Below are 25,892 nucleotides of genomic sequence, written 5' to 3'. Positions count from 1 at the left end.
CTCCAATATCATCCACTGGTGGGCCTAGTGAGCTGATTCAGGTCCAACAGCTGCAGCTCCCTTAGAGTCTAGGTTCTTTGGTTTGTTTTGCTGTGCTTATTGCAGGGATTTGTGGTTTTGTAGAAGGGTCCTTTGTTTACTTGCTTCCATTCTTGTGAACTAAAATTATCTTTTCCTTGAAACTAAGATGGTATATTCCTTGACAAGTAGCTGAATCTTCTGAAGTCCATGTGATGGGCTTTCCAGATCTCATCTCATTTTATACCTCATTCCAAATGAGATTCTGATTCTGCTCAACTTGTTGCTTTCCAGGGAGAACTGCAATTATTGAGCTTTTCAGAGCAATAGTAACAGAAGTGGTGCCACTCCCTGGCATTTCCAAGATGTTTCTTTATGCACAAGGTATTTTGTTAGTCTTCAGCTGTGATATTGCATGAAGAACTTGTAATCAATGCATTAGCTAACCATTATGGTTTGAAAGTAGCAAGACACTGAATGCATTCAATCATATGTATTTAGGATTTTTCCTTCAAAATTACATGCTTAAATAATTTTATTGATGATCTTTCTATTGAATTACAGTAATTTGGCCATCTAAATATGAATTCTGTCTTCAATCTGAAAGCCTTTTCAATTATCTCTTAGTTGTCTTCTTGTTGTGGATTACATTTCAAGATTAGGAAGAAAAATGCAAGAAGCTGGAATGTCATAGTATCTTTTCTGTTTTCTCATGAATGTACATTTTTATTGCTTTCATTAATCTCATGTCTAGATCTAGCAGGTTGAGATCCTTGAGTTCTTGTATTTTGTGGGTCTTTCCCTTGGTAAAGTTTCATTCCAAAACCTGGAAAAGCATTACGCCTTAATATTTTCATCTATTGTGGATTTGGGGAGATAGCGCCATGGCTTTCAGAAAAAGTTTTATGCAAAGATGTCTGTGCATTATTTTATTTGTATAGCTGTTTCCATAGGAATTTTTCCTTTTCAAGATATTTTTCTTCACATTTGGGGTCATTGATCTAGAGGAGATTTAGAAGAAAGTCTACATTAGTTTATTATGAGGTGAGAGACTCAAGATTTGATCATAGAATTGTGATGTGTTATAAAAAATGGTTGAGATGAGTGGAAAAAAATAAAAATACACATTGAAACCTTTAAAAATTATATAGTTTTAATCTGCAATAGGTAAATATAATAATTATTCTTAAAATAGTTTTCATATTAATATTTGTTAGGTTTACTATAGGCCTGTCTAAATAGAAGTCCTGTGAGGCTTAGGTGGATTTGGTGGAATTGACCTGCGTTCTTGTAGCAGCCTAAGCAGAATTGGCTGCTAGCTGCCGTGTTCTTCCCTTTTCTCCCACCCCTCACTGCACAGCCCCACTCCTTTTGCTTTGTTGCTAGATTACCATGTGTTGGTTTCTGGGAACCATTTATATGTTTGTGGAAATGGAGGAGAGCACAAGAGTTTGTTGTTAATTGAATATGCTGAAGTAGCTTGGCTCAGCTGCACACAGAGTCTTACAGCCAAGGCAAAGGGAATACTCAGGACTTTGTGGCTGGGGCAGGGTGAGAGGCTTGGGATCCAGACAGTGGTGGGACTGGCTTTGTCTGATGTGGAACCACAGCTTCTTCAGTTTATCATTTATATGATGAGGGTTAAAACTGTTCATTTGGTTGAGTCTTCAACACTAAGGTTTAAACTGGGTCAATACAGTGTAGTTTGGATATGCAAGCAGCCTATAATGTGACAGGGTGATCTGTGTATTAGCTTTGTATGTATTAATTTTCCATAGTAACTCCTACTGTGTGGCACATGCAAGGAAGAAAAGTCAGTTCACAGAAAGTAGGCTAGTTGAGATTTTTTGCAGCAGAAGTGTGTGTGCAGGAACTGCTAATAAGGAAAAGGTGCCACACTATAAATTTACATCCCACACTGCTGTTCTGTCAACTGTTCCTATATTCAGACCTTTAAATTTAATTAAGCTGCTAACTTTTCCATTTCACCCAGTAAAAACTTTGGGCAGAGGCTGCTCCAATCTCACTGTAAATTAAGACTGCAATGTATACACTGGAATTTTATCATCTTTTCAGACGTTAGAAGTTGTGGAGGATTTGAAAGTAAAATGTATTTTCTTTCTCTCTGAACCGAACTTGCAAAAACATCTGAAAAGCACTTTGAACTTGAGGAGAAAGTGAGAAAGTCAGTCTTTGATGCTTTGTTGATATTTTTCTTTACTATTTAGAGTTAAAATACAAATAATAAAGGATAATCGTTTTGCCATGATTATTCAGTATCCTTTTAAATTTCAACTGGTTTTTTGTCTGCAGAAGACTGCAGATTGGTAGTGACTGGTATATTCTAGAGAAGCTATTCCTAACTGTAGAGCTTGACTTTTATGGATGTATTGGCTCACATGATTGGACCTTTATTATCTGTTTATTCCATTGTGGTGCGTGTGTGTTTACACTCGCAATACCATGAGAATGCACTCATTCTATTAAAAATGCTTTTGTGCCTGGATGGGATGGTCCTCAACCTGTTCATCTTGTGGACCAGGTACAAGGAACATGTTTCTGTTTTCTCTCTTCCTCCCTCTGACTTGCAGTAGTACATGGCATGTACATCTAAGGCTACAGAGAAAAAAGCACTTTGAATTTCTGACAACATTGGGAAAGCATTTTGCTTTTGATTCTAAGTAAAACAATCCTATTTAGATACAAAGGAGCGAAAAACGTATGCAGGAGAACTAGTAATGCTTGCTTTCTCAGGGATGTGTCCAGTATCCCGAACTGTGCTGAACCTCAGCATGCACATGTGCTTGCTCTTGCCCCCTTGGTTCAGAACTAGCAGTACTTCATGGGGAAAATAACCTGCATGGCAAATACCCTGCAAAGGCGGAGCACAGAGTAGCCATGTGACCACAGAGGAGCCAAGTGAGCACAGGTCAGCCAGCAGGCTGTAAGGAGCTGAGAACTGTCAAACTTGTAACACAGCGTTTCTGCCTGTGGTATGATGGACTTGTTCATTTGAACTTGTTCTGCTCAGCACACCCCAAAAACTTCTAGGAGCTTCGTATCTCTGAAACCTCCAGTTCTCTAAAACTTGCTGTTAGGAGGAGTGATTGGCAGAAAAAGAGTGACTACTTAAGCCCTACTTCGTCAGGTAACTAAAAATGGTTTCAGTAAGAATTTTAATTTCTGTTTGGCAAGAAGGAGAATGCCATTTAAAAATTTTTTTCTTGTTTGTTTAAAAAATAAACATTCTTGCTTGAAGTAAGATATATGCCTTTTAAAAATCTGTCTGGGGGGAATAAAGTGAAGGCTACAACTGGGCTATTTTAGATTAAGAGATAATATTGTCTTGCATGTGACAGACATAATAAATAATTACCATCTTTTCAGTAGGAAGTATACAAGAAATACAGTCCAGGAAGAACCAAGGCAAAACGAACAAAGAAATGCAGCACTAATTTACTCAAAAGATGTTCAGTGTTATTTATTAAACTATCAAAAGTGTTGCTCAGTGGGTACGAGTAGTGATAATAACTTTTATACCACAGAAACGTAATTTAAAGAACAGAGGATGTGAGTTGTTCCAGCTTTTAAAAAGGGAACTGATGATGATTTGTGTTAATCAACTTATGCTTTTGTCCACATTTAGTTCCGTGTTAAAATGATTTAAAATATTTTTGGTAAACTGGAAGACTGTTTCTCTTTTGCAGCAGCATGGTCAGCATTGCTTGATATACCTTTTACTTTTTATGCAGCTGAGCATAACTAAGTGTCCAGTCAAATCTTCTTGTTGGAGACATAAAATTGGTAACTTCTGTAGTAACTATGGGTAGTTCTGATCACACACACACATACACAAAAAAAAAAAAAAAAAGCAAGCACACACACACACACACACACACACCCCCCCCCCGCCAAAAGTTTTCAATGAAGGAGATGGCTTGATCTCTTTTTGTGGATGGGGTTATAGCATCACTTTCCTCTTCTTTGGTTCTATGACTGGAGCAGTGTGCGTGGAGTTCAGAGCTCTTTCCATTTAGCCTTCCCTTTCTCGTATCTTCATTTTATTAGTTTATTTTTTTAAAAAAACAACTGAGTTATTGAACTTACAAAGGTAAACCTATATAGATTTCCTCTTACAGATCTACATGAATTCCAGGTTTCTATGTATTGAAAGTCATGCTTGCATTCATTTAATATACTTGAGAAAATATTTATAGTATGATATTAATTAGAATATTTTCCAGTGGTTTCCAAGTGTTCCCAATTTAACCATTGTAATATTCTGCAAAACATATGCTAATTTTGTACCAAATTGAATTTAAATCGCCAGTCATCGTTAAACCATCTTATAAAGGTCCACCTGAAAATATTCTGCTTAGCTTCTGATTGTGATTTAGTTGAGAAGTTGTAATGTGCTTGCTCAAATAAGTAATTGCATAAAAATGTCAAGCTGCGTACTCACTGCATGTGTTAATTCTGAAAGTATGTAGTGATAATTTCACATGTAACTGATCATATTTAGTAAATAAGAGGTAATGTAAGAAATAGAATTAAGAATCACTCTGCTAGTGGCAATATTACTGTTTGTTGCTGCATACAAGAAAGAAGAGAGTAGGCACCGCAAGCAAATGTGGAATAGCTTCTCTTCAGGGAATCCATTTGCTAGGTACTAATTACAGACTGGCTTAAAATCTTTGCAATAAATAATATTGATAATTAAAACCATGGGTATTCTTATTGTTTGTGCAGATGTCTTACCTTGCTTTGTGTCTTGCTACATTCTTAATACTGACTTCTTGGTAGCTGTTTTCACATCATATGTTGAGGAAGTATTTGTTACCTTTCAGTTTCATTTCATGGCAAGGAAAGAAATGGGAAAGACACAGATATTAAAAGAAATGCTTTATTACAAACTGCAAGACTAGATTTCTGTTGAATAATTTGGGATGTGAGTAAAGAACTGAAGAACTAAGTAAAATTGAAGGCATTTTAAGGCTTGCCCTACTCTATTTTTATGTTAATATCCAGGAAGAGGAATTCCTATCAGGAAAATCAAGTCCTGTGTTTTTGTCTGAGATTAGAAAATGCTGAACATGAAGAAAAGTACTCTCTTCACATCACAGCTACCATGCTAATTTTTAAACAATTTTGCTTTTAAGCTAGTCATAGAATCACAGAAGCATTTTTGTTGGAAGAGACCCTGAAGAACATTGAATCCAACCATTAACATAGCACTGGCACTAAACCACATCCTTAAGAACCGCATCTACCTGTCTTTTATACACCTCCAGGGATGGCGATGCCACCACTTCCCTGGGCAGCCTGTTCCAATGCCTGACAACCCTTTCTATGAAGAATTTTTTTCTAATATCCAATCTAAACCTCCCCTGGCACAACCTGAAGCCATTTCCTCTTGTCCTATCACTTGCTACTTGGGAGAAGAGACCAACACCCTCCATGCTACAGCCTCCTTTCAGGTAATTGTAGACAGCAGTAAGGTCTCCCCTCAGCCTCCTTTTCTCCAGGCTAAACAGCCCCAGTTCCCTCAGCTGCTCCTCATCAGACTTGTGCTTCAGGCCCCCAACCAGCATCATTGCCCTTCTCTGAACTCTCTCCAGCACCTCAATGTCTTCCCTGTAATGAGAAGCCCAAAACTGGACACAGTATTTGAGGTACATGATGTTAAATACTTTGTGGTATACCTATGTAGCACAATATAGTTATTAGACAGAATCAATGAGCTTTTATTAGGTTTGTGCACACATATATATTCTCCCTGTCTTCAGACAGTGAAGATTGCTTGGAGCAAACATCACTTATAACTTTAAGGCAAAATTGTGATCCTTTAGTTTTTTTTGTAAAATAAGTACATCCAACTTCTTTTTTTTTTTTACTTTTTTTTTTCTTTTTTCCCTCTCCTCCATGTAGAGCCTGTGTTACTGATCTTGGAACAAACAACTTAGTGTATTTCCAAGAAAAATACATCTGTGGATTTGGCTGCTGAGAATAATTGTGAAAAGCTCCGAAGTATTGCATAAGGGAGAGGGTAGAATGTATCAAATATTTTGTATGGAGGCTATGTTGGAATGATAGATATGTTTTTCATGTAACAGTGGAGATGTAGCAAAGAACAATAATACCTTTTTCAGTTATATATTTGTAATACTATGAGTGGATGTTGTGATCAGTAACATTGTTTTCTATAATTGTCCTCTATCGGTTCTGCTTTCTTGTTTTGGGTACTTCTGCATTGTGCCAAGAAGTAAAATGGTAATGAAAACGGATAGCTAGATAGTAAAGTTACTTAAATACATGTTTTTCTTTGCAGAATATACTTATCTTCATACCCACAAACTAAATAATTCCCTGTATTAAAGAAGAAAAAAATTGCATTGCTTTGAATGTAATTAAATCTTACTTAGTATCTTGGGACATGGAATAAACCCCATATATTTCACAATTTTGGGAAAAGTGAAATCACCACCCTAGGGAGGTTAAGAGGTCCAGTTTTATTTGCAAAGTAGTGTTTGTCTTTTCAGTAGTGTTCTGGGCTGTGGTCAGTACTTGGCCACCACAAATAAAACATCCTCTTCATACACAGCCTACAAAAAAACTTGGAATATGCCGCGATGGAGGCAGTGAGAATAGGAAGTGGAGGAGGAGGACTTGACTGCTTCTTTAAGATTACATTCTGCCTGAATGCAATGCCTGGTTTGTATTTTTTTATTTATTTTCTTGTTAGCTTATCTTAGCCATAGTATGGTCTGATATGGAGAGGATGGAGTTGAGACGTATTTCTATAGTTTTCATTAGAGGAAGCTTTTTCCCCAAGCCAATTTGGTTATGGTTTCTTTGTCCTGCTCGTCATAATAATTTCTAAAGGCTACATATCAGATGTATTACTTTATTAGCATACTAGTTATGCTTGTCTCTGTATAGATGACCTTTTTTGATTATGGAGAAATAGGAAAACTTCAAAATACTTTTCTTTATGCAGTCTCTTAATCTGTATGAGAGTGGTGGACAAAAAATGAGCACTTGGTCATAAATTAAGCTACTGTTATAAGCAGTCATTACACTTTAGCTTTTTATTGAAAGCAACTTTTGAAAAGTGTTGCCTTTCAGTGTAGGAAGTTCTGCAAAGAAGAATATTCATGAGAAATGATTTTTCATTTATGAATGTAAAGCTTAGGAATGCAAAATGAGATGTCCATTTTCTTTAATAAGTGCAAAATATCCTTATTGCCTGTTATCCAAGGATAAGATAGGGCCACTTGCTTAAAGTCTTAATGGCTTTATCCAGGTGGCTAATAACTGAGTATGCTTTGAACAGTTTCAGCGCTAATGTTTAGCCTGAGAATACCTTAAAACTTAAAAAAAACCAAACCAACCAACCAACCAACCAACCAAAAACCTTCAGCTACCCCTGATTATTATGACAACATATGCATAAAAAGGCATATGATTGCTGTGTAAGAGTATTTGTGTACGGTACCAGTCTCATGCAAAGTTTTCTGGTCAGTCTTTTGCTGTTCTTAATACAGTTTGATTTCCTAGATTCTACTAGTAATTGTGGTGGGTTTTGGGCTTTGAGTGCTTTTATTTGGTTTGGTTTGGTTTGGTTTTTCCCCTTGGGAGCTTCTCAATCCCCTCTGTTGTTTTTTAAGTGGACTTTTGTGATAGGGAAAGGCATGACTGTCTTTATAGTTCCTGTAATGTTTCATTTCACTTTCTTAAGTGCTTTAAATGGGAGATTCATTAGTTTCAATTGGGTAAGTTTGCTTAAACTTGGTAGAAACTCTTGACTGTGACACTCAAATTATTGATAGCCATCCGGTAAGCCTTATTTTTGCACATTTCTTTGCAATATTTTTATGTTGATATAATAGTAAAGGGAAAGATCTCGGGCTTTTTTTTTTTTTTGGTGATGATTACGTTAAAATCAGAGTAGGGTATGGTTTTTTAAGCCATCGTCCCTTAGAATCAAAACTCCAAGCAGCTTTCAGTGCAGCTGCACTGTTGGCAAAAAAAGGTGTTTATTTCAGTCGTTGTTCTGACAGCTATTACTGTGTGTCACAGCAATAAAATAGACATACGTCTAATTCTGGTCTGGACCAGAGGGAGAGGATGTGGCTCTAGCCACATTACAGGACAGACTGGCTGACTTAGAGAGGGCAGCAGCCTCCTGAGCTGCTTTCTTGTCCTTACTGTATCAGATGGATGGAGCAACCTGTAGGAAAGGAAGAGTAACTAGATCCATTCCATAGAGATCTCAAACTCTTTGAATGCAGGAGGAAAATCTCTCTCTGTCCTTAGTATCATTCCCAGCTAGAAGGCTTTTATGCCTTTTTGTAATTAAAATATGAGGAAGAAAAGCTGCTTGTCACAAATGCTGCTGAGTCTGTTATGATAATCTGACCCTGGGGCCAGATCGACAGGGTTCTAGACTGTAACCTCCAGCTTCATCATTGTAGGGTGAAAGGTGTGGCTATATGTCTCTTCCCTCCCTGGCTTTTTAATTTGTTTTTACTTCCTCTTCCTTTCTCTCCTAGTCAGAGACCCCCTGAGAAATACATTGCTATTGCTTTATTGATTTGGTAGAACTCTAGCTCTTGTTGTTTTAGTTACTCTTTTATGATAGGTAATGTAGGTAATGTGCGTAGCTACCTGTGTTGGATATGTACTAATTCAAAAAAATGTGCAGGGCATGACTCAGCTGCATCTCCAGATGCTTTATAAAGGCATTTTCTTACTCTTGTTTTTGTTTCTGCTGTATGTTTTATTATATTTTTTATTTTTAAGCTTAAAATAACCTTTAAAAAATATTTGATCTAGCAGGTGTTGCAAGTGGACAGTTTTCTCCGTCTATAGACAAAAGGCCTAGATGATTTTGTAGACTAAGATTCAAGGAGGTTTACATACTCTTATTTTGCCTTATTTTCCATCTCTATGTACACACACAAAAAAAAAAAAAAAAAAAGAGGAGGGGATGGGGGGCAAAAGAAGAGAACAGTTTTGCATGGTAGTGGTTAAGAGGGTTTCTTTGCTCTCAGTGCTTCCCTTGTACTGTAGAATTTAGTCATGGCTACATCTTTCAATGGATACTGAAAATTGCATATTTTAGACATGGTACAAGGTTTCTGTATGATTTTTCAAATCTGTTTTTCAAGAAATTGTGGCCAAATTTGGACATTTGAACTAAGGTGGAACAGGTCAAATATTTCAGAAGCAGAGTGAATACCTGAGGATATAATTCAGTTGCCTTGTCAGCTAAACCTTAATAAGTTTTACAGAAAAACAGACCAAGGAGGACTGCAATTTTTTAGATATTTTGGTTTAGTGATAGGGACAGTCATCCTAAATGTACTCCTGTTCCCCATTTGAGCAAGGAAGTGAAATTGAATGGATGCTTCACTTTTCCCTTGGGTTTCCTGTTTTCTTCTTCACTGTTTTGTATGCTTGCCATCCAGTTCTACTCCGTTTTGTTAGTCTAAAATTCTCAAGTAATTGCATAAAATTGTCATTAGCTTTATAACTAATAGCAGTATTCCTTTATATCAGTGTGAATGAGAACAGTTTCTTGTTCAGGGGTGTATGTAGCATTTTAATGTTTCTAGAGTGATGTGTTTAGGTGACTTTTCCAGTGAGTGAAGTATTTTCTAATAGCAATTCTAGCTTGTTGGACAACTGCTGAAAATATAGAATTGTTTCAGTCAGTCTTCCTAAGTATGCGAGCTCATTTTCTCTGGGGGATGTTGATGAAGAGTTTCAGTGTTTTTAAGTGTGGTTTACCTTATCTATGCTTCCTTTGACTTTTTTTTTTCCTTCTTCTTCCCCCCCCCCCCCAGCCTTCTAAAGGTATATTTTGATTAACCTGTGTGGATATTGTTATGACACTTATCCAAGCCTCAGAGTGAAAAGTGACTTGACCAAAGCATTGCTTGGATAGTGTTGGCAATGGCCAACACTGAAGTTTTCTTACTTCTCCCTTGTACACTGTGAGTTCAGAAGATCCATAAATTCTTCAATAAATATTTTTATTGATCATTAGCCTAAACTCCTTTAATTTAGATGGGTTTTAATTATTTAAGGGTTTTGAGAAGCAACATTGCACACTGTGGCATGCAGAACAGCTTATGTAGATTGAGTTCCAGTTCCCAATGAAAAGTTCTTCAGCCATGCAGTTGGAAGTTAATAATTCACAAAAGATTTTTGGTGGTGTGCAGTGAGGCCCAGGCTAATCAATTGATGAGGAGAGGAGGAAAAAAATATTAATAGGTTGTTAGGCTTTTTGTTTTAACCTGAACAAGGTAAAGGTCCTGGTTAAAATATTATGTGGTGACGTAGTTAAAGGTTATTTTCTAATGAAGGTTACGTAAGTAGGTTCATCATGATTGCACATGGAACACTGCTTATGATACTGCCCAACTTCAGACTATTCTACGGAGTAGAAAATATTATAGTGATGTTTTACACTTAGAACTTCCTAGATTTAAATCAGTTATCTTCATAGATTACTTTCTAATATCAATTTTATATTGATATAGTAGTCTTCTCAGGGTTGAAATTACCTTCACTTTGCTCTTTCCTTTCTATAGCATAGATTTCTCAGTTTCAGTCGAAAATAGAACTGCTGGCGCTAGGATTCTTAATTACATAGCACAGCCAATAAAGCAGTCATGGTAGGCACTTTTCCAGTGGGTGTTGTTTGCTGACAGCATTTCTTTGTGACTTGGAAATCACCTTAAACTTCAGGTCTTCTCCAGTCATTACTGACTGTATTAGGGCTCTCTTAATTCAGATTTCTTCCTTGTCATTCCTTATACCTGACGTTTGGCTTTCTTGATTCATACTCATACTGGAGTCTGCCTAGCTCTAGCTCAGGTGTCTGGTCTACATGTGGTGGTGTTCTCTCCTTCTGGGTCTTCTACCTTCATGTTTGTTCTCTACCAACAACAGCAGATGAATTTAGAATATTGGGGAAAGATGTCCTATTTTTGGTTGTAATTGGCACTACACCATAAAAAATGGGTAGCTAAAGCAACCTGTGGAGCATGCTCTGTGTAGGCAAGCTGCATTGAGAGAGTTTATCTGTGTGAACTGATATACACATGGGAAGTTTTCAAAAGCCAGTTGCTTGTCTGCATTTGGATAGATCTGTACAAGAGCAATAGCAAAAGGTACAAACTGACAGTAAGGCCTCCTGTAACTTTTCAGTTATCAATTTGCATATATTAGGTACTACTTATAATTTTTTAAAGGTAGTAATATAGAATCTTTTCCTGTAATCTTGCTTTAGAAATGTTGCAGTCATTTCTTCTGAAACTTCCCCAGATACACTAGGCAATTGTATGAGAAAGTAAAATTAATTTTAGCAAAATGTTTACCAACTGGAAACAGGAACTTGTAAGGACAAATAATGGGCAACATAGGGCTTCCAGCTTTGTCAGTACTATGTCTTAGCTTGATGCAGGTTTTTTTAATATTACTTTAAAATATTCTTAAGTAAAATTTGTTGTAGAGTTGTAGGATAAATTGTACCACTAAAATCATGCTGTTTTTAGTCTTAATATGGAGGACTGAGGTGCTTAGAAGTCAGAATTTCAGGCCTATATTAGGTTTAGTTTAAATTTTAAATGTAGCTTTTTGTTTCTTTGTAGGATTGCTGTCTCAGCACTTGCTGATAGTTTAGTTGGAGAAAACGGCTGGTTTCAGTTACAAACAAATAAAAAATGTAGATTGTAGATTGCTCAAATGTGAGATTATTAAGGATTTTTGCTTACAGTGACATTACTGTATCTAAACTATAATCTTGGCAGTGTTTCTCTAAACATATTTGAGATGAGTTACACCCATTTTTTGGCTACAGTTCTTAGGACTGAATTATATTTACAGGGAAGATGCAGCCAATTTCACTGTTGCCACATCATCTGTTTCAAATGACTTATTACCCCTGTTTTCATTCTTATGCACTGGCTACTGCCTTTTGAAATGTATAGTCCTTCACTTTAAAATGCTGTTTCTTCAGCAGACAAGGAAATGTTTTGCAGTTGCAATAGGTCTCTCAGCAACTGACTTCCAGATATCTAGAATGAAGTATTGTTTTGAATTATCAAGTCTTAATGATGAAATGTTTACTAGTTTGTTTAAAGATTGCAAGGCAATAATGCCATACTAGGAAAGACTAATAAAACAAAATGGTTCATTAAAGCATTTAAGATTGATTTTTCTACAGAAGAAATAGTAGTATTTTTCATAAATACTTCATCTGAAAAGTGTAGTCTATACTGTGGTAAGACAGGTCTGTCTGGACCAGTATCCTGTTCCCCATAAACAAAGGGTAGATAAGGAAGAGAGGTTATTAACTAGGATGATACCAAGTGAAACCTCTCTAGAGCACACTCCCAGCCTCTCAAAATGCACAGCATATGCAGTTCCTGAGCTATAACTGGGATCTCATTGCCTTTAATAGGCATGATAATTTTTTTCTTCCATATGAATGCTTTTTGAACTCAGTGTAACCTTTTAGTATCCATAACATTTCATTGCAAGAATTATCATGACCTAAATATACAGTGTGTAAAGAGCCACTTCTGATTATGATTTTGCACCTGTTGTACAGTAATTTAATTTGGTATCTCCTGGACACTGAACGATCTTTCATCCTTGGATTGTTCAGAACACTACAGCCAGAGTTCTACTACAGTCAGAGTTTTGCTATGCAGAATTTCCTTTGATCAAAGGCATGGATTTATTCTAAGGAATCCTTTAAAATATGTATCTAGGTTGATGATTCGTCACAGTTGAGATGGCACTGTTTGGAAAGAACAACATTATTAACTTCAATAGAAATGGTGATGGGCTTTTAACTACAAATGTGCTACCAAGCTGTGTGGCAATGATTGCTCCGTATAATACATTTTATAAAACTATTTCAGATGACTTAATTTACTCTGTTGTCAGGCTTTATCATTTTTGGGAGATTTGAGCTTTTTTTTCCTAGCTCAGTAATTGTTGACCTACTTGTCTGTTTTATAAATAAAAATAGAGGGTTTTTTTGCATTATTGACAGTCTGCCTATGTAAACTAAAACATAGTATTTGAATAAGAACTTTCTCAAATAGTTTATATCTCTCGGAGGTTTTCATATGAATTTCCAATTAGAGCAGGAAGGCCAAGTGGTGTAGGTGTTGTTATGATATGCAGATGGGACATTTAAAAGGCAGTAAAATATAAACAGAATAAGCAGCTTTGATATTGAACAGCGTGCTTGCTGTCAAACATCTCTTCAATTTACTTGTTAAAAGCTGGAATCTAGGCTAGCCGTTTTTGCTTCTTCCTTTTCCTTTCTTAAAAGGAATGGAAAAAATATCATTTGATTGACCTAGTTTATTGTCTGGTTTTAAACTAGGTTAAATTAAAAATACAAATGTTAATTTCCTTCAAAGGTGCTGAATAAACTGTTTTAATTATGAAACACTTTTTTGGTAGCTAGACGTCCTGAAATTTGATCTCAGCAAGTTATTATTGCAGATTTAATTTGTAATCTTCGTATTTTCTCTGAATAAAGTATTGTTGAGATGTTGTATCACTTCTTCCATTGTTTAACTTGAAGAATGTGTTGCGATACATCTGTGGAAAGATAATCCTATTGTAGCTATCACTGTATGAAAGAACACTTCGTTGTAATATGTATTTACTTTTTTATTAAGTAAATCTTTAGTACATTGAATCTTTCTAATTTCTTCCATTTGAATTGCATTATTTTTTTTTATTTAACTGAGTGAACAGCTGTGCTGATTCATTTTAGCATCTGCCATGGTATGCTTTCAACTTTTTATTTTGTAAAAGTCAGTTTTGTCATTAACAGATGTAGTTTTGACCTAACTCTATCCTCTTTAAAGGTTTTAATAATTTACGTTGTCTCTCCTTGGTTGTAGTTTGCATAAAATGTGCTTACATGTTAGTCTTGGTTTTGAGAACCTCCCTGCAGTTTCATTATTGTGCAGGTTATGCTCAGGTCTCCTACAGGCTTATGTCTACTTAGAGTACTTTTGCTACCCTTGCATAATTTCGCTAAATGCCATATAAATAAAAGACAATAGAAATACAAGCTGTTTGATACTGAGAGGAATGGAGACTCATTGCTTTTTATTTTCTTTAGCTTATCTTTAGTGAAATACAGAGTGGTATTGTATGAATGAAATTATTTCTTTGGCTTGCTTTTTCTTAAAGAGAGATTTGGAATACTTCTTAAAGGCTTTTCCAAGTATCCAGGACTGAATTGCTCTGAAGAGTGCTTTTAATCATATTTTTCTCCAGGATCAAAAAGGACATATACTGTGAAGAAGTTTTCCATAAAAGATTTTATCCAGTTTTCAAGTTTTGTTTTCTTTTGTATTTTATGACATTTAAAATAGCTGTGGAGGTTTGTTTTTTGTTTTTTGTTTTTTTTCTGTGTACGCATGTAGTATATAGTTGTTTATTGGCAAATTAAAGTTGCGTAGTATCACTCCTTTCAGTTTCATTACTTATGAATAACTTCTAAATTGTTCATTTTGCTCTGCTTTGTTTAAAGTTCTTTATGTACACTGTTAAGTTTTATTGAGAAAAATCTAACATTAAATAAGAAGCAGACCTTTAATTTAAGCTTTCACTTGCTCCTGTACAGAGAACCTGAGCTTAAAACCAAATAAGGTAGGGTTTTTTCACAGGAAAATGTAATGACACGCATTCAGGTTACTTGCTATGTTTTGTGAATGTTTGCCATATTTATTGGTTGCAGTAGTGAAACATTAATGTAGCAATTATCTTGATAATAAGTGGTTGAATGTTAAAAGATTTCTGACAACTTGACATGTGACTTTAGCATTAACTAGCTGCTTGATCATTTTGAAGAAGCCTGCCTCTGATTAAATTTGCCTAGTTCCATGAAGCTTGAGACTATGTAAATCTGCAGCCTGTCACTTCCTGTGGTTGCTGGATTCAGTACATGCTATTGAGAATGCTGTATTTTCAGAGGCTTTTTGTATTCTGCTCACGGTGTTTTCTAAGCAGGAACTGTGGCTAAAAATAACTAAAATGAATTTCTCTGTCTCTCTTTCTCGCTGCAGGATGACGTAGCTTTGCCAAGGATTTATCAGCTAAGCAGAAAATGAGCTTAACATCCTGGTTTTTGGTGAGCAGTGGAGGCACCCGCCATAGGCTGCCACGAGAAATGATTTTTGTTGGAAGAGATGACTGTGAGCTGATGTTACAGGTAATTGCATCAGCCTTCTATGTGCAACTGCTCAAATCACAAACTTAATGCACCAGTTTTATATTGCTTTTGAAAATTAAGTTCCCTAGATGTTGGGGAGCAATTGTTTTGATTAATCTTTTGTGTTCATAGAAACAGTTTAACTATATTGCCATCAGTCATACAGTTACTGTTGAAGTACAGAGGATCATGTATTATTCATATAAATCATATGCAGAATGCAAAAATAGAATATGAAATAAATTTTGCAATATGATCAGTAAAGTAGACTGTGTACTCCACAAAATGTGATAATGCTGAGTGCACTGGATGCTTTTGAAAAGAGCTTTCTTTTTTCTGCAACTTGTAATCTAGTTTGGTCACATGATTTGATGTAACTCTATCCCAGTGTCCTGATCTTGTTGTACAAAGGCAAATGAAATCAGTAGAGAAGAGTATTTCTCTGTCTCTAAGGAAGTGGAATGACTCAATATCAGTAATGGTTTCAGCGGAACTGTAAAATTCAAGTGTTAGTCAAAACAGTTTTGTATTTCAGTAGCTTCCTCAACTTTCAGAATCACTGTGCGGAACTCTTAGATGTGCAGAACTGTATTGTTATGTAGCCATATTGCTTGTACTTTGCCCTGTCAAAGCTGTAGTCCTCTGAACTGCTTCTTTCTAGTATATATATTTTCGGATGATTAATGGTAATATTTTGGGAGTTTCTTCTTGGATTCTTGTCTTGGCTTCAAAACTAATATTCTCAGCCCTTCGTACCATGCAATAAAATATTTTCTTCTGTGTTTTTTTTTTGGGGGGGGGAGGGTGGTGTTTGTTTTTTGTTGTTTGTTTGTTTTATTCCTAAGAGTTGTTAAAGCAGCCATTAATAGCCAAATTAGAATCTCACTTGCAAATAAAGTGCCTAGAAACATATTTTTACATGTGTTACTCAGAATGTAATATCTCTAGTAAACTGCATTTGGTTGGCAGCGTCAGAAGATATCCAAAGGTTTTATTGGTGTTGAAAGTACTTTGTCCTGTTAGAAAGTAGTTGAAAATACTCTTTATTTCTCTTTAAAGGCAGGCAGTATGATATCTTGTTGATTTATGAGGGAAACATTAAAAAAAAAATAAAAGCAACAAACACACAAAAAACCATTAACACCCAAAACCAAAAGAAAAGCATCCAAAAAAGCCCCCATACCTTATTGGTTCCTGTCTAAAAGTTTATAGTAAAAACCTGTTTTTATTTTACCACTAGCTGCTTGTAGCAGGTTGTTGTCTCTAAATAAGGGAGACTTTTCTCTCTCTCTGCCCTATGTATCTTCCATCCATGGTTGATCAGTCTTAGAATGAAGCTAAATACTGAAGCATTTATTGTTTTACCATACAAAACTTCAGTGATCATCCCCTTCAAAAGTAGCTGCTTCTTTGATTAATATTGTGAATATATTCTAGTCATTTAGAAATGTTATTTGTTATATATTGACTTCAGGGGCAGTAGAAAGTATCAAGGGGCCTGTCGATTTTCAAGAGAATTCTCTTTCGCCTGCTGTTATGTTAGTTCTACATGCCAACATGACTGTAACAGCACATACTGCTGAAGGGGGAGGAACCCACCAAAACAGAAACTAATAATGTGTTTTTGTTCTTCATGTATAGCTCTTTGTGTAGGACCTTCCTTTCCACTCTTGACAACTTGGTTGTTCTCTTACTGCGAAGCATGTGGACAATGCATGATAAAGAAAGCAGAATTTAGTGCTTTTATTCATTATGTATTGACAGAAAACATGTTTAAAAAGCCTTATTAAAAAGCATTTCAACTCTGTTGTATGCTTTATAGAATTAGATCTCAGATCTGTACCTAGCCACTGTTCTTCTAACAGAGGTTTTGTTCATGTCTGGAAATACAGATCTGCTTTAAGTGGGTTACTTTGTAAATATGCTCAAACATAGTGTGCAGTCTTTGTATTTAGCTAGATGCTCCAATTGTGGCTAAATAACCGCATTTTCTCTGTCTTTCACTGTTATTTTTAGAAAACATTTTGAATCTTCATAGGGGAGTCATCTGCTAGGTGAAAAATTCCCAATTTTTCATAATATCAACATTATTTCCACAGAAGAATACTCAAATACTCTTACTTTCCGCATTCTGAACATTTTCTTGGTGGTCTGAGTTGGATTGAAGAGTCTCTGTCTAAAATAATACTAGTTACAAATTAATTTTAACTGAGGATGGAATCTCCCTATATTCATACAGCTGTTAGCACAGTTATTATGTGATTTTTGTTATTTCTGCAGTCATATATAAATCTTCGTACTGGGTCTAGCTGGGATGGACTTAATTTTCTTTATAGAAGCCCTTACAGTACCATGTTTTAGATTTGTGACCAAATCCAAAACAGCTCCTCCTACACAGGTGTGACTATATTGGGGGTGCACAAGAAGTTGAGAAGGAATGTAACCAGGACAGCTGACCCAAACTGACCAAAGGGATATTCTCTGCCATATAATGTCATGCTCAGCAACAAAAATTGAGAGGGGGTCTTTGAGGAAGGTAAACGCTGCTCAAAGACTGATTATGCATTGGTCTGCTTGTGGGAGGTGGTGAGTGACTGCCTTTGCATCACTTGATTTGTTTTATTTCTTCTTTCTTCTTCCTCTTTCATTAGCTGCATAAACTATCTTTAACTCAATGCGTGAGGTTTCTTTCTTTTGCTCTTCCTGCTCTCCTCTGTGTCTCACTGGGGCAGGGGGGAGTGAGTGAGCAACTGTGTGGTGCTTTGCTGCCAGCTAGGGCACCACAGTCCTCTAAAAAGTAATTTTGGTAGTACTTAAATTTGAATGAAAGGCTACAATAACAAATCAGAAAGAAAAACGGCATTTGAAAGATTGCAGAAGCTTTGCAAATGTAAAGATGACTTGCAATGAATGAAAACCTGTCCAATTATATGCAAGAATCTGGGCCTGAGGACAACAGTAACATTCTGTAGAATTTCAGGTGTTTGTAAAAGTCACAGACTTGAGTAATCATACTTACCATTTCAGAAGATGTGACAAAATATCATGAAGATTTAAGGATCTTTTGGGTTATTTCCATTTTAACTTACTTTTGATAGGAAGTAGTACATAAAGATAATAAAATAATTGCTAATAAAATTTGTATTTGAATAATAATTGAAAGAAGTTCAGAATTTTTTCCCATAACCTAGCTAAAGATCGGGTTATTCTTCTGCTTGCATTGCTGTGGCACTTGAGTATGGAAAAGTGTAATCTCTGCTTGACATTGTAGGCTCAGCAGAACACCTACATCAGTGAAATTGATTTTACTGAGGTAGCTTGTTTTCACTTGAAGAAAGGTAACTAAGTAGAAAGTGAACTATACTGGTATATCTTTGTCTACTATTAAGAACACATAACTGATACAGTGTGCTAATGCAGCTTGTGTTGGTATGGACCTTGTTCATTTGTCAGTCCCTTAATTCTCCCCTCTCCTTTTATATCCTGATCCCATTTCTATACACCTCAAGACTGCAGAGCAAGTTGGCTCAAATGAAGTCTAAAAATAATGTAGTAAATATTAGCAGAAGATGACTGATTTATCTTCCTTGAGAAAGCAAAACAGTCAGATGGCATGGAATTGAAGAATAAGGACGTAAATTGAAAAGAAGGAAGGAAAATATTGGCAAGCCTCAAGAAATCAAGAAGAAATGAGATGATAAGCATAGGATTCCAAAAAGAGAAAGTCTTTCGTTCGGAGTCATGGTTGCATGGTCTGATGCCTTGAACTGGCTTGTGCACTGATAACCTGGGACTCCTAGAACTCATGGGCTGCAGCTGCTGGCATGGCAATAAGCACAGAAGTCTCAGGCAGAAATTTACCATTTTCAGTGCTATATAGTCCTGAATAATGAGTTGAGTAGCAAGGATAAAAGATGTGAAGCTGAAACTGGAAAGAATGCTGTTGGAAGAAATTTGCTGGTATACAATCATGTCAGAACACTACAGTATCAGAATTGCCAGCAAACAGACTGAGATGAAGTATGGAAGATAAGCTGTGGGAACTCTTCCAGATGTCGAGGTGCTGACCACATGCACATGTGAAGGAGACATACATCCAGCCCCACCTCTTCCTCGCTTGAAGTCAGCACCTCAGGCTGCAAAGACTTGGCCATGGGCAAGTGCTAAAAGAGGGACTTAGCTGTTAGGGAAGTGGTCTTCTCAGAGGAAATAGAGGAGGAACAATCCTTGTTACTATGGGTTGACATTTGGGTGCACACTAAAGAATGAATTAAATAAATGCTAAAGTGGGATTAGTAATTCAGGAACTGCTTGTTTTGTGAAGAGGCTAGAGCTAATTTGTTTAGGCAAGTAAGATCAAGGAGAAACAATTTGAATGCTTGTATTCTATGGTGTATCCCAGGCAACATAATGGAAGATTTTCTGAACCATGACAGGAAATGGACTGTTTCAGAGAGAACAACAATATCACAGAATCATATTCATGTTTTGATTGATGATGCGTGTAGTTAAGGAGAGAGAGAGAGAGAGAAATAAAGGTGAAGCTAATGAGCTGATGATGTTAGATTAAACATCAGTGATACTATGGTGAACTGAATAAAAAAACCTTTGGATAAGATATGGCTGGGTCTGACTTATAATCACATTTGGGGAAACATTAAGAGAATATTTTTTCTGTATTTAATTTAGGATTCTGCTATGGGCACCTGACACCAGGATTGAGATTGAATTTTTTCATATGTGGGACTAATTTTTAAATATAATTTCAATAAATGTGCCATATAGAAAGAAAATAATCCTGCTAGTTGAAGAAGTTGCCATTAATGCTCTCTTGATCTGTTTTTGAAATACATTATTTTATATATATTTTTTTATGTTTTAGTCACGAAGTGTGGACAAGCAACATGCTGTACTTAATTATGATGCCTCTACAGATGAACACTTGGTAAAGGATTTGGGCAGCTTGAATGGGGTAAGTTAACATCAGAAATAGGTAGCTCCTCATAGTCTTTTGTGTATTTGTTTGGGGTTTTTTTTTGAGCAAAGAGAGCTTACACTGAACAAGTGTACATTAATGACTTTAATGCAAGACTGAAAATGGGAGAACATTCAAAAGGAAAATATAGTTTTTGTGGGTGTTTTCCACTGCACATTATTTAAGTGACTGCAGTAAATACCATTAATAAGAGGGCCTTGGCAGCAGGAAAAAACTCAAAAGAATAGAAAGGAATATGTTACTCTTCTGTTTTTCAGAAGTAGAGGGGAAAAAAAAATCTTTATATTGTAAAAAAGAAAAAAGGATATTTCAATCTCTCAGTATCTGGTTAAGAAATGGATTTTTTCATTTCACATGCTATTCTCTTTTCTACTTTTTCATACAGAAAAGAATGTTAAATTGTACTTTATTTGTGGAAAAAAGTATGCAATAAATGTGTTATATGTAGACATAATCTAGGTTTACATTTAGTTTTTCAGTATCCTTTTTGTCAAAGTGTCTATGTATAATATGTGTCAAGAAATTGTATACTAATGTATGAAAAATACCTAGTTATGACCAAAATAAAGTTTCATATGACATTTTACATTTGAAGACTTTTCTAAGAATTGCATGTAGAATATTCTAAGTGAGCTTCACCTTTTATAAATGTTTTTAATATTATAATATATTATTAAAATCTTAGTAATTTTGCCATATTTTTGTAGCTTTTTAGATTCCTGTTTGTGAGCTGTTTATACACACTAGTTATAGTTGTTATTTTATATAACTTTAAATGTTTGGGAATGTCATGAATATGTACAGAATAAAATCATGACTTCATCTGTGATTGTTCATTTGAATTAGTATTTAGAAAGCTACTGGCAGAGAATAGCTTGTCAAATGTTTAAAAAAAATAGAAGATGAAGAAGAAATATCAAGCTACTGCCTGTTAGCATTGATTTAGATTTTGGTGTTTGATCTTGAAGTACATTTCAAAGTAAGAAGCCTGTTAGTCTCTGTTAGCTTTTCTGTACGTTAAGGTAACTAAGCCTTCCAAAGAGTCAAGAGTCTCAACTCCATATAAAACCAGTCTAACCTGAAGGGTTATATCATTTGAACAGTTGTAGACATATAAGAACTTTGCTCCTTAAATATTTAATATACCTCTGTATTTTGAAAGTTGGTGCACTGTTTCAAGACAGTCATCAAAAATGAATCCAGCACATAGTAATTTTTGGCTGAGCCATTTGATTTTATTCCCTAATTCTATATTAGTCCTGTAGTCCATAGGCATACCTTCGGATTTTCATTTACCTGTCACAAAACTTGAATTTAGTAAGGATATATGTTAAAAGGCCTTCATTTGACTCATTTCTTTGCCTCTCATAAAGAACTTCTAGTTGTTTGCTCTACTTGATGTGATTCATTCTCAGGTTTGAGTTGTCAGTTGCTTTTACAGTTGTTTACTCAGAGACATCAAAGGAACTCTTTCTTCCCACAGTTTTGGGACAGGGAATATTAAGTCTTAGGAGTTCAGTCCTTGCTCTTTGCCTTCTCAGTGCTTCCCTTACTGTCTTTCCAACTGCGCTTTTCTTACATAACTGCACCTACCTGGTTTCAGGTCAAAAGAGGAAACACGTAGTTTTGTAACACTTGTCACAAATTCTATGTAAAATTGTTACAATTCTTAATTCTTGGCAGAACAATATATGCAATGCCTCTGTACCATGCCATGAACTACTAACTAGGCAATAATTATTTTAGTCTAGCTACTATTTCCACCGAGAACATCACCTCCCTAGCAGCCAAGTCCCTTTTTCAGTGCTTCATTAGCTTCTACCTGTTCTATTTTACTTGCTTCATCAAGAGAAAATACTTATGTTGGGTCTCCCCAGTCAGTTCAATTTCACTTAAACCACTCAAGATAATACAGAGCTTAAGGGGAGATGGCTCCTACTAATACCTAGGGCTTTTATTTTGAGTTTTGTGAGTCCCAAATGTTTTCACTGGATGAATTGTAATTGCATCTGATGCCCTAATGCCTAGATATTCTTATCTGTATGGTTGATTCACACTCAATTCAGCAAAAAGGTTACAGCAGTCTTCGTCCTGGATGAACTTCATACATCTAGATTTGAAAATAAAGCAAAATTTAATTTACATGATGTTAAGTTTTGTTTCTAGTAATCCATCATGACTCCTCCTGGTCATTCCTGATTATCTTTTATTTAATACAAAAAGATTAAGGAATTTCTCTTTTCTGACAAAAAATGTGTACCGTTGCTAATATATAATCTATTATTTCACCAGTATCAACAGAATTCAACTCTATTTTCTCCTTTGAGTTGTGACCTCGAAAACATGCCAGAAAAATTATGAAGCGTCCGTGGCCCTGTTGAGTAGCATTCTTCTCAAGGGTAGTGAAGTCCTTTCATGCTAATGTTTTAGGACTGGATTGCAAAATGCTCAGCAAACTTTGTAAAGGCTTGAAGCGAGCTGACTCTCAGTATTTGAAGAATAGAGCTTTAGAACTCATGTGTATATATAAAATGTGGAGTGATTTAAAGGGGGAATAATATGTATAGATTGATTTAAAAGGAGAAAAGGATTCCTTATTTATATAGTAACTAGCTATTTTGAGCTAGCTTTGTCTTGCATCCCGAAGCCTGTGATCGGATTTTAAAACTCCAGTGGCAAAGCAACTGAAGCTTGGTCGTTGTATGCTATCAGTTCAGTCATTAGGACGTCTGTAGACTGCATCCACTGCCTTCAGACCTCTCTGCATTTATACTGCATGCACATTAATTTCAGAACTCTGACCTGGGAGGAAAAATGCATATGTTCACATATACATACATGTCCACAAGGCAGCCTAAATTTTGATGGTTCACTAAAATTCAAGCCGCCTTGAGGATATTGTTCTTACAGGTTTTTGCTCTGGACTCTCACAATGTTGAAGTGAAATAAATATGCATTAAACACCACTCACAGTTTCATGCTTACAAACCAGTAAATAATTGCAGCTTTAATTCTTATTTTTCATGGAAGATATTTTCTATGAAGTAGGTAAGCAATTTTTAAAATAATGAAATAATGATATTTTCATTTAAAACAAGATAATAAAATAGAAGATCATTTTACTGTATCATGGAAGAAAATTTTTTCTGTATTTCCAGACTGATATTAGATTTAGATGAGGAAAACAAGCGTTTAAAGATTCAGTTTCTTGGCTTACTTTCAAGTCAGGGTTTTTTTGTGTATGCACACATAACTTCAAAGTGCTTAAAAATGGCAGATTTCAGCTACTGCATTCCTTAGAAACATGTACATGTTGTTGTAGAAGCCTTAAGTTTGAAGTAGGATGATCCTGAGGGGTTGCTATATTCTGGCATGAACCAACAGGAAATGTGTTTCCAAAAGACACTCTGGATATTTAATCTATCTGTAGCATTAACATGTAGCTGTTATGAAAAGTTAAAATTAGCAAGAAACTGTAAATTTGTTAAGGTATAGGAACATATGCAACTGATAAATAATACATAAAATAATGTAACGATCTCAAACCAGCCAATTCATAAATATTTTATTTGCCTTGAATTTGCCCTAAATTGGAGGCTCCATTTTTTTTTTTTATTTTACGGGAAGATGAAGGAGGTTATACCAAGGAACAGAGACTTTTTGCATATAGCTGATTATTCCTATTTCTTACAAAGAAGATGCTACGTTCTTATAAGTCCAGATGTTACATTCTTTTCCGGTAAAAGGAGAGGGAAGATTTCAAAAAGAAACAGAGGAGGACGTAGGGGAAGAGTGTAAGTTGCAGTTTCTTAATGCAGACTTGAATTGAGCCTTGAGGAATAGTTTAAGGCAGGATGCTGTGCAGAAGTCTTTTGTCGGCTCACACTGTAGAAAGATTCTACAGGGATGTGTGACTCTGAAAAGGTCTTAAATTTTAGGTGGAGTTAAATTTACTCTTTTCTTTTGTCTTTGTAGCCTGAGCTCTAGTTTTTGTACTTGAGAGCTTAATACTCTATTCTGCTAGATAAAGCATGTTTTCACCGTTCTGTATTTCTCTTTCCACTAGATGAATTCAGAAGATACTGACACAATATAGGGTTTTCTCTGAAGTGAAAAAATTCAACTTAGGAAACAATTCATTTTCACGATTATAGATTGAGCCTAATTCGGAGAGTTCTAAGATCAGTGGCATGACTCAGGCTGAGTAGAAGGGTCAGTTTGAGAGCTGTCACTGGGAGGTGCCAGTTTCTAGGAGAGGTCTCTACCTGAAGGTTTAAGCATCCCCTCTGATGGCAAAAGAGCAAGTTGTGAGAAAAACAGTCTCAGTTTCTGGTGCTCACTCCTGCCTTAGCATGTTAGCATCCTTGGTTTCTGGTATCTGAAGTTACCACATGCACCTTTAAGTCTTACTGATAATAGTAACCTGGGCAGTTTACTTGACACTGACAGCCTACCTTCCTGAGACTGTAAATCAGTCCTTAAGATGCAGATTTGTTTCAATGAAGGAATAAACTTTCGTTGTTGTTGTTGTTTCCCAGTTCTTAGAAGGGCTTATGACTACCTTTGAATTTTATGTAGGTGACATTCTAGAATTTTCTTGGGGACTTGAATGATCTAACTTCAAGCCCTATTTCTGTTTAGTTTGTTTTTTTCCCCCTGCAGAGATTACATTGTTTTCCAGCTACTCCAAATTAGATCTTTGAGATCCATTTTGACTTGAACATGTATCATTCTTCTCCTTGCTGCCTCCGAAATTAGTCATTGTATGTATCTTAGGCTCTCTTGAAATTTATCCTTCCATGTTTTTGAAAATACCTTGTTATTTTTTGCTGTTAAGTTTAATCTGGACCTTGAAATTAGAGTAATTTGTAATCTATGCTGCCTTTAACAGACAACTGATATGGCTGGGGAAATTTGACACGCTTTCAAGTACATAAATCCTTCCCCAAATCACCGAATGTTTGTCTGATTTCTCCAACTATGTTTCCAATAATTATTTCAAGAAGTTTACTTATTGTACAGTAAAGGAATTTTTTAAAGGTATTGTCAAGCCTATGGAATTTGCTCTGCTTTGCTGCTAACTGGTATAATAATGTTATTGCAATATATTGAATTATTTATCACTGCTATTTGGAGTTATTTGGATGGACTAACTTGGTCCTTTTTCCTTTAAATCCTTTGACAATGATTAGAAATTATAAGCTCCCTCAGAATTCTCATATCCAATGTTAAATGCTGTAAAAATTGTGATGATAAATCAATTCTGACATGTATTTGTGGTTGAAAAAGGAAACTACAAGAAAAATAATGAACGAAGGTGCTAATTTAAGGGAACATTAATCAACAATTCAGTAAATACTGCTCACAAGATTAAACTTGTAGAAGACTTTTCAAACCCAGTGCGATGTCAGGAGCCTGGGTAGTGGCTGGTGTTTAACTTTTCTTTTGAAATATTTTGGGAAGCAGGTGGCAATTTGAGCTTACAGTTTAAATTCCCAGTAAATCACCAGTAGAAAATTGGCGGTGCTGAAAACTTTATTGTAAAATTACTTAAGTGATTTTTCTTTTTATTATTTTGGAATTTGAATGGTATCTCTTTCTGTCCTTATTTATTTCTGT

At 35.7% G+C, this 25,892-nt stretch overlaps 1 protein-coding gene across 3 annotated transcripts in view; it reads left to right on the top strand.

The window, feature by feature from the left end:
- The first annotated feature begins 15,149 nt into the window (after window positions 1-15,149).
- Window positions 15,150-25,892, top strand: part of CEP170 (centrosomal protein 170) — a 73,396-nt gene continuing 62,653 nt past the window's right edge. For all 3 annotated transcript variants that reach the window (XM_080341824.1, XM_080341823.1, XM_080341822.1), the window contains exons 1-2: window positions 15,150-15,277; window positions 20,160-20,249. In XM_080341824.1, coding sequence (XP_080197950.1) covers window positions 15,173-15,277; window positions 20,160-20,249 — 195 coding nt within the window. In that variant the 5' untranslated portion in view covers window positions 15,150-15,172. The remainder of the gene's footprint in view (window positions 15,278-20,159; window positions 20,250-25,892) is intronic.

Source organism: Nesoenas mayeri, assembly GCF_963082525.1.
Source record: "Nesoenas mayeri genome assembly, chromosome: 3".
Lineage (NCBI taxonomy): Eukaryota > Metazoa > Chordata > Aves > Columbiformes > Columbidae > Nesoenas > Nesoenas mayeri.
Note: the sequence above shows the minus strand (reverse complement) of the source record. Positions and strands in the feature narration are given on the sequence as shown.